At 47.9% G+C, this 9,317-nt stretch overlaps 1 protein-coding gene across 1 annotated transcript; it reads left to right on the top strand.

The window, feature by feature from the left end:
• The first annotated feature begins 635 nt into the window (after positions 1–635).
• On the top strand, positions 636–2,252 carry LOC136525326 (aspartyl protease family protein At5g10770-like). The gene is made up of 2 exons (XM_066518327.1): positions 636–771; positions 870–2,252. The coding sequence occupies exons 1-2, from the start codon at positions 636–638 to the stop codon at positions 2,132–2,134; spliced, it is 1,401 nt and encodes a 466-aa protein (XP_066374424.1). The 3' UTR covers positions 2,135–2,252.
• Positions 2,253–9,317: the final 7,065 nt, after the last annotated feature.

Below are 9,317 nucleotides of genomic sequence, written 5' to 3'. Positions count from 1 at the left end.
ATATATACTTACATATTACCTTTTGGCCTACTCATATAGTTCATGTGTGATCCACTTGTTACTCTTACGAAGTTTCTTGATTCCTATAAACTTACCGCCCGCTTGTACTCTCTCTGCTCTCCTCTCTCTCTCCTTCACATCAACATATGGTGCACCCTACATCTCTTTACTATACTTGCTCTAACATTTCTATATCCTACTTGGCTAGAAATTACTATTTTAATAGCTGTGATGTCTTTCAGCAAATTCTTACATTGCCAGAGTGATGGGCCATTTATTTTCATACCTGCTAGCGGCGCGAGTACATGTGCTGTGATGAATTTTGCCCACACATATAATAATCAAAGTTCTGATGGCGGCGATTTAGAATTAAAAAATGTATGTGTGTCAATTACAAGAATAAAGATGGGGCGTACGTGGCAAAGCAGCAACACACAAACGACAAATAGGAAATCTCGTCCTACTAAGAGTTTGAGGACTCCTGGATACTGATAACAAGACATTTCATCTTAGCAGTCTTCGCGCCCTCACGGCGGATATCTGTGAATCCAAGTTGAGACATGCCTATATAATTCATCTATGATAAGCTAGTTCGTCCTCATCCTGTCCTTTGTTCAGAGTGCACATATTTTTCCATGGGTTCTCCTCTGCTTCTGTTCGTTGTCTTGTGTAGCTACTGCTGCTACATCGCTCATGGAGGCAACGAGCATGGGTTTGTAGTGGTGCCACGCAGGTCTTATGAGCCAGAAGTAGTATGCTCTGCATCCAGAGGTACGTGAGTGAGACCTCAATATTTCGTCGTCTGTCACTTGTTTGGCCGCCTGCACATTTGAGATCACGTAACCATTTATACGCATGATGACTTTCAGTGAATCTGGAGCCCAGCAGCGCTACTGCGTCAGTGCCACTAGCGCACCGGTACGGGCCGTGCGCGCCGTCACAGTACTCTGACGTGCCGATGCCGTCCTTCTCCGAGACGCTCCGCCGTAGCCGCGCCCGCACGAACTACATCAAGAGCCGAGCGTCCATGGGCATGGCGAGTACGCGAGATGCTGCCGCCGTGACCATCCCTACCCACCTAGGTGGTTCTGTGGACTCGCTGGAGTACGTCGTCACGCTGGGCTTCGGCACGCCATCCGTGCCGCAAGTCCTCCTCGTGGACACCGGCAGCGACGTCACGTGGGTGCAGTGCGCGCCGTGCAACTCCACCAAGTGCTACCCGCAGAAAGATCCTCTCTTTGATCCCAGCAAGTCTTCCACGTACGCTCCCATCACCTGCGACACCGACACGTGCCGGAAGCTCGGAAACCACTACAAGAACGGCTGCACCAGCGGCGGAACCCAGTGCGGATACTCCGTCGAGTACGGATCCGGCTTGCGTACGAGGGGTGTGTACAGCAATGAGACGCTGACGCTGGCTCCGGGGATCACCGTCAAGGATTTCCATTTCGGCTGTGGCCGCGACCAGCGCGAACCCGACGACGGCATCTTGGGTCTCGGAGGCATCTTGGGTCTCGGAGGCGCGCCGGAGTCGCTCATCGTGCAGACGTCTTCGGTTTACGGTGGCGTCTTCTCGTACTGCCTCCCGGCGCTGAAAAGCGAAGCGGGGTTCCTAGCCCTCGGCACGCCGCCGAGCGCCAACACGTCGGCCTTCGTGTTCACGCCGATGTGGCACCTGCCGATGGACGCAACGTCATACATGGTGACGATGACAGGCATCAGCGTGGGTGGGAAGCTGCTGGACATCCCGCAATCGGCGTTCCGTGGTGGCATGCTCGTAGACTCCGGCACGGTCGTCACGGAGCTCCCGGAAACTGCATACAAGGCGCTGGAGGCAGCGCTCCGGAAGGCCATGAAAGAGTACCCCCTGGTGCCAAGCGAGGACTTTGACACCTGCTACAACTTCACTGGTTACAGCAATGTCACCGTGCCGAGGGTCGCGCTCACGTTCAGTGGCGGCGCCACCATCGACCTCGACGTCCCCAATGGGATTCTGGTGAAGGACTGCGTCGCCTTCCGGGAGTCAGGGCCTGACGTCGGCCTCGGCATCATCGGCAACGTGAATCAGCGTACGCTCGAGGTGCTCTACGACGCCGGCCGTGGTAAGGTCGGATTCCGAGGCGGTGCATGCTGAAGCAGTATATGTGGTTCGGTGATAGTACATGGGAACGTACGTCTGTGTGTTCATGATGCTTATTGATTTATTTCCTTGTGACGCGTGCTCTGTAAATGGGTTCCTCGTATTAAGCACCATCCAAGCCAATAGGACGAGCACTTCTTCTTAGCAACTCCTTCAGAGATTGGGGCATTCAGGCAGTACTAAATATCATATTCTGATAAGGACATGATGTATTTGCTTCTAGACGTTCTTATAATCTAGCAAGAGAACTTGAATAAAAGTCACCTCATATGTGAATGTCCGGAACTATGTAAGTGTACAACAGCCTACTACTTTCCATAATGTTCTGGTGCGGGCGTTCGTTCGTCCGGACTCCGCCTCACTGTTGATGCCTCCCCCACGATGCACATCCTATCCGCATCGCTCCCTCCTCGCTCCCGCCCATCGCATGCCCCATCCGCGCCTCTTGCTCCTCGCTCCTGCCCACAGCGCGCCCCACCTGCACCGCTCGCTCCCATGCCGTCGCGCACGCCGCTGCCCTTACTGATGGCCGCTGGGCGCATGTGTCGAGGCGCCTCAAGTCGTTTCCGGTCGAGCCAAGGGCACCCACAAGCGTGGCCGGTGCTGGTGGTGCTCGCATGCCGTCGCTCACTACCGGCTCCCACCCCGACGCCCGAAATAGACCAGCCCCGGCCTCTCTCTCCCCTATGTTATAAATATATGTTTCAAGTGTTTCAGGGGTATGTTGCAAAGTGTTTCATGTGGATGCTGCAAAAATAGATCGGGATGATGTACATGTGGCATATGTTGCAAGTGCTTCAGAGGTATATTGCAAGTGTTTGCTCAAATGTTTAATCTGTTTTAGTCTTATGTTGCATCAAGTGTTTTCATGTTGCAAGTTAAAAGTGTTTTATATGCATATGTTTTACATATATGTTGCAGTTGTATGTTCTAAATGTTTTATTTGTTTTAGACGTATGCTACATTTAAGTGTTTCATGTTGTTCGGAGAGTCACGGGGTGCAGTGAATGATGGGCACACAACCCAGGCACCGGGGGATAGGGCATGGCGAGCCGAGGGCCGGCAGACGGGGCGTACGGCGCGCCGAGGCACGTATGGGGCGCGCTAGGGGCATGCGGACGGGGCATGCTTGTCCTCAGCCGTTCATCCCGGTTGCCAGGTCCACCCACGCAGAGAGAGAGGAGGAGGTCAGGGGAAAGGAGTAGCGGGCGCTGTGACGGGGCAGGGCGCGGTGTAGCGGACGGGGGCGGGCTACGCACACGTCCATCCGGACGTCCAGACGCTAGCCACATCATACTACTGTTATGGACCATAAACAATGCTTCCTTTTTATCTTTTCCTCCGTGAATATTTTTCTCATAGTGGAGAGAATTATTTTGACACTACGGAAATGAACCCTTGTTTGGTCCTGCAAAATGAAAAATTCCTTATTTGACAATCTCTATCTTTCATGTCTAATATGACACTATGGTCAAGTTTCAACTCTAATCGTGTTAAGCGAAGGGTTAAAAGATCTTTTTTGCCCTTCTTCATCGTGAAATGAGCAATGATCACAGTATGATTTAGTTTTTTTGCTCTCAGTATTCCACAAATCTTGGACCTTGTGTGTGCCTATTTGCTTTTCTTTTTCTTTTGAAGCTGCGGCGGCCCAGCGAGGTGGACGCCGACGTGCTGCAGCGAGGTGGCAATAGATTAGCATCTAGATCCGTATGGATAAATCGAACTGAAATCCAAGGGAAAAAATCCAAGTTCAAACCTAGTCTAAAAAATGTTTAATGTCCAATCCAATTCAATCTAATTGCTCTTATGTCCAATCCATCTAATATAATCTAATAATAACGAAATTATCATAACTACCTGTTAATTCTATCAAAAACTCGATCTTAGAATTTAAAAGCTTTCGTTCAAACCTTAAAATTTTAGTGAAATCGATTGAAATTTTGTTGAGCATGACATTGTCCAATACTTTGTGCGCATTGATGTGACTATTGACGGTCCTTGACGACCAAATCCGATCGCCGATTAAGATTCAAAAAGGGGGAGAAATAAGCAGACTTAGGCCGTCCACAATGTGGGTGTTGCCTACTACTGTTCCTATCTGACACAGGGTGAATTCGGGCACCACTCTTCCTGGCCTGCAGTGTGTGCGAAAACATGGCAACGGTCCACCCTAGCTGTACTGGTATCCACGTGAATAAAGTAATGCAACTTTTCCCTCCGTCTGCACAGTCACAGCAACATTTATACCGGCTTGGATGACGCGGTGAGCCAGAAAAAAATAGTTTTTTATGTTTCAAGCAGCGACGCAGGTACGTTCTCCGCTCCCAGTTTTCTTGGCGTCGCTGAGAGTTGGCTTCGCTCGCTGCAACGGGGAGAGCGGTGCCAGATTCTTCTCTCTCTTCTTTAGGCAGCACTCAAGCCATACATTGTGGAGGGCCTTATAACACATATGTGTTTGCCACTAACAAAATTCCACGTGTATTTGGAAGATCAATGCTTTGCAGGCCTATACACGAATACAATGGGAAATCATTCCAAAGGCGCAATCTAGAGAAACGTAATTCAGAAATGTGAAAAGGAACAAGAAAAAGGCCCACTTACCCAGACAATTTGGGTGTCAAACCACCGAGGAAGGGGTCCAGGCCCATCCACCAGCCCACCTGGCAAAGGCGGTGGCCCAGGCGAGCGAGCCAGGGTGCGTCGGCACCCAGGGTGCGTCCGCACCCGAGGTGACGTGGCTCGGGCCCATCTTCCTTAGGTGGTGCAATAAATGCTCCACAAGGCGGTTTTGCATGGGATCTCCGGAGAATATTCGCTGAAACCGCCTTGAACACTTGTATAAGAGGAGGGGGAGAGCCTCCTCACACACACACCTTATTTGGTGTAACAGAACCGACCAATTATACGAAATTAAGTAAGAAAATCATCCGCCAAAGCAGACGATTTAACAAACTTAAGCCCGTATAACCCGGTAGTCCGTGAAATCACGAAGGATTTCAAACCAACTTCCATTCCAGCCAAGATCGTAATAAGTTTAGCGGTCACCATCACATATTACATAAAAGTTTGCATCTCAGATACATCAGAGTTTAAACATAGTTATTACAAAACGAGTTCAAATAAAAGTAGCGGAAGCCATTTGTTCAAACCACACACACTCACACGGAGTTCAAATACAGTGCCAGCTAATGATCATCTCCAACAAAAGCATCAGACGAGACGTAAGGAATGACCATGCCCATGGTCCTAAGCATCACCCATCGCAAGATAAAGGCAGTTGATACAGTAGCCGTAATACATCTGCCCATCTACAACAAGTGGAAATAAAACCCTGAGTACGAGAAGGTACTTAGCTAGACTTACCCGACATAACCGAAAATAAGTAACACCAAGGATTATGAAGGCTTTATAGTAGGGTAGCTGACTCATTTGCAAAAATAAGTATTTTTAGCATTTCAAGAACCTTTCCAAAAGCATTATGGTCAAGTTAATTGTTATTAACCTGTCGACTAGATTTACACCTATACTAGAGCAAACATGTGATTAAGCCAATAATGATAACCAATGATCATTAACAACTTCCATATTGTCATATTCATTATAACTGTCCAAGTGTTCCATTAACATTACTACGATGAAGTCACTCAAGTCAAGTGCTCACTATCCAGGAGCGATGGCGATTTGAATCGATTCCTAACCAGCTGGTGATTTATTCCTTACACAAACCTCACTCACCCGCTAAAGTGAGATATTGATCACCGAGTCAACTATCCAGGAATCTCGAGTTTGCCAGAAACCACATGTACCCAGGGGCCGACCGACTGCACTTTGGTCTTATCATCTCGCCCCCGTGTCCTACCACACCTGCTCCGGTACAGTGCGCTACAGGCAATCTACTCGGCCCGAATAATCTCCCAGCTTCACGGTCGGAAGGTACTTTATCTGGCCAGCTAAATGTAAGGCATGCGTTCAACATGACTCGAGGCTCAACAATGGTCGGTCCTTAATCGACACAGACGGAAAGCACTACAGCTCAAAACTCTATAAGTCTCCGTCCGGTCTCAACTTCATTTAACACATAGTTATACCATGACTTCATAGTCATCCAAGCAGATCCAGGTAACCACCTATAGCTCGCAGGTGACAGGAAATCACCCGACTTCTACCGGTCTAAGCCAGCTAAGCATTGACTCGACTGCGGATACCAGGGTAACAAGGATATCGTATAACAAAGGTAGACAAGGTATAATGCAGCAACGGCTGCAAACAACTCCTGAACGTAATGCATCAATTAAAGTAAAGCATTGAATTAATAATTGCAAACCGGGAGAACATGCTCCGGGGCTTGCCTCTCTCGAAGGAGCTCGGGCGGTGATCGGGGCACTCTAAAAGTTCCTCAACGTCCTCCTCGTCGGCTCGGGCACTTCCTGCGGCTGCACCTCGAGCTGCTCCTCGGGCTCCTCGGGTACGACGACTGGTTCTCGGTTTGCGATCCTGTATGATGCAATGTGCGTAAGTGCTTATGCAAGCGGTGCATCGGATGAGATGAATACAATGGATATGCTTGAATGCAAGGTAGTCAACATCATCCAAGAACATATACTACAAGCACATGTCATCTACTACATTCTCTTCTCCTACTAATATACTAAGTCAACACATCTTATTAAATGCTTCAAAGATACACCAAAGCTTCACTAATTTCTTAATCACACATAAAGCAACACTTGATTAAACCCTAATTAATAATAGGTTTGAATAGTAACATCTATTTTTATTGCTTAGAAAAATCTTAGAAAATTATCATAGCACAGTACTACCCTAAGTAGTCTACCATCAGATTTTCATGGTATTTGAATGAGTGGATTAGCCTACACAAAATAACAAGCTATGGCATGATTATGAACATGAAAATACTTTGTACTGTGAAAAGTGTCAAACAATAGAGGAAATATTTTTCCTATGTTCTACACAGCGAATAATCACTGTGCAAAAATTATCACATGCATGTTTTATACAAATTTTGCTCTCTAGCAAAAATAACAAAAATCAGCCATTAAAGGCACTTGAACTACACCTCATACTTTTTCTACAGCATATGCATGACACATATTTTTCCTAGGAAGTACATTACATAATAAGATTAATAAACTTGGAAATCATATTTTTCTGAAGCCTATAGGTTTTTCTACACATTTTTCAAGTTATCAGCAATATCAAGGATTAAATAAAGTTCTATAGAAAAGTATCTCAAAAATGATATGCAATAATTTTCTCATGTAGATCTGGTGGCAAGGGACCTAGCAAAATTTATTTCAACAGATTTGGAGCAAATTTGAGTATCCAAACATTTTCCAAATCATTTCTCTTTTCAAATAATAAAGAAAAACTGAAAATGAAAACTTCCTATTGCTACTGGGCCGGCCCGTGGGAACCATCTGGCCCACGGCCACACTTGGCCCGCTCAGACCGAGCGAAGGGGAGTGCGGTGGCCTGGCAGGGGCTTCGGCCCACGTCCACTTGGCCCAGCTCGACCGAGGCAAGGAAGCCACGTCGGCGTCGAGACGCCACGGCGGCGCGGCTCTGCCAGCGGGTCGACGGCCATTGTCGGCCGGTTCAGGGCAAGCGGGCAAGCGCACGGGGTTCGCAAGCTAGTGCCGAACTTGAGCAGGCAGCTAGGAAGGGTGGAGGAGGGGAGGAAGGATGAGTTCCACGGCAGCCGAGCACAGCGGCGCCATGGCCGACGGCAGCGAAGCTTGCAAAATGGCTCTACCTTGGCTCAAAGGCGTCACAACCGCGAGCACCAGGTGCCGGGGAGTGAGGCGGAGCTGGGTGTGCTGGATTGCTGGCCGTGGTGGAGCACCGGTGGCAAATTCGCCCGGCGGGGCTGCGGTGGCGCTCGGTGGCGAGCTTGCTGCGCGTGGGAGCTGAGCTATTGCGGCTGGCTGAGTGGGGAGGCGAGCGGAGTGGAGAGCGCAGCGCTGCTCGGTAGCTATAGGCGGGCGCATGGGACCAGACGCAGGCTGTGGCTGCCGCGCGGCCGGTCGTGTTCTGACGCGGTCGGGACGCGGCACGGGCGAACGGCGCGGCGCAGCGTGGTCGGCAGGCCAGATGCGCGCGGGGCTGGGCTGGGCCGAGGCGAGGTGGGTTGGCGCGGGCGCGGGAGGTTCGCTGGGCCGGCTTCGGCCGTGGGTCGAGAAACGAGGCGGCGGCCCGTGAAAGGAGAAAAACCTTTTTCAAATTATATTTTCAAGAAATTTTCAAATACCAGCTTTCAAATATTATTTTGAGCAAGAAAATGACATCTTTTGAAAATGTACCAAAAATGAAAGTTGCTTAGAATTTAATTCTCTACAACTTTGCTTTTATGAACAAAGTCCAATTTTTGATAGATTTTGAATTATAAAATTAAAGTCAATTTTAACTCAAAACCCTAATTTTGGAGAATTATTTTTAAAGCAAAATTTGGCAACAATTTGAATACAAACTTTGCTCCAAAAAATGTGCTAAATAACTCTAGATGATTTACAATCATTGCCAAACAAGTTCTACTAACCTAGCAAGCATAATTAGGGCAAAAACAACCCTAAACAAGTGTATGCAACAATTACGTTTCACAAGCATGTTTTGTATGTTTCAAAGCAGGGTTTCAGTTATTATTTACATGATTAGGTACGTATGATTAGGATGCTTGATGATGCATAATATGCATGATTTGCAGTGCCTAAATGCTGGCATAACACCGGGGTGTTATAGCCCTCCCCCCTTATAAAAATCTCGTCCCGAGATTTGGGTTACGAACCATTTGTTATAAAAATCTTCATAAGCTTTTTGTAGATATTCTCCCGTTTCCCAAGTTGCATCTCCCTCATCATGATGATTCCACTGTATCTTGTCTATTTTCACCACACTATTCTGAGTAGCACGTTCTTTAGTGTCTAACACATGGACCGGTTGTTCATGGTACACCAAATCTGATTTGAGTTGGATGCCTCGAGGTTCTATTCTTTCCTCCGGTACATGCAAACACTTCTTGAGATGTGATACATGGAAAACTGGGAAGACGGTACTCATTGTCTCAGGTAACTCTAACTTATAAGCTACTGGACCTCTTTTTTCCAAGATCTTGTATGGTCCTACAAATCTAGTGGCAAGCTTTCTTTAGACTCCAAACATT

Source organism: Miscanthus floridulus, chromosome 19 (assembly GCF_019320115.1).
Source record: "Miscanthus floridulus cultivar M001 chromosome 19, ASM1932011v1, whole genome shotgun sequence".
Taxonomy (NCBI): Eukaryota; Viridiplantae; Streptophyta; class Magnoliopsida; order Poales; family Poaceae; genus Miscanthus; species Miscanthus floridulus.
Note: the sequence above shows the minus strand (reverse complement) of the source record. Positions and strands in the feature narration are given on the sequence as shown.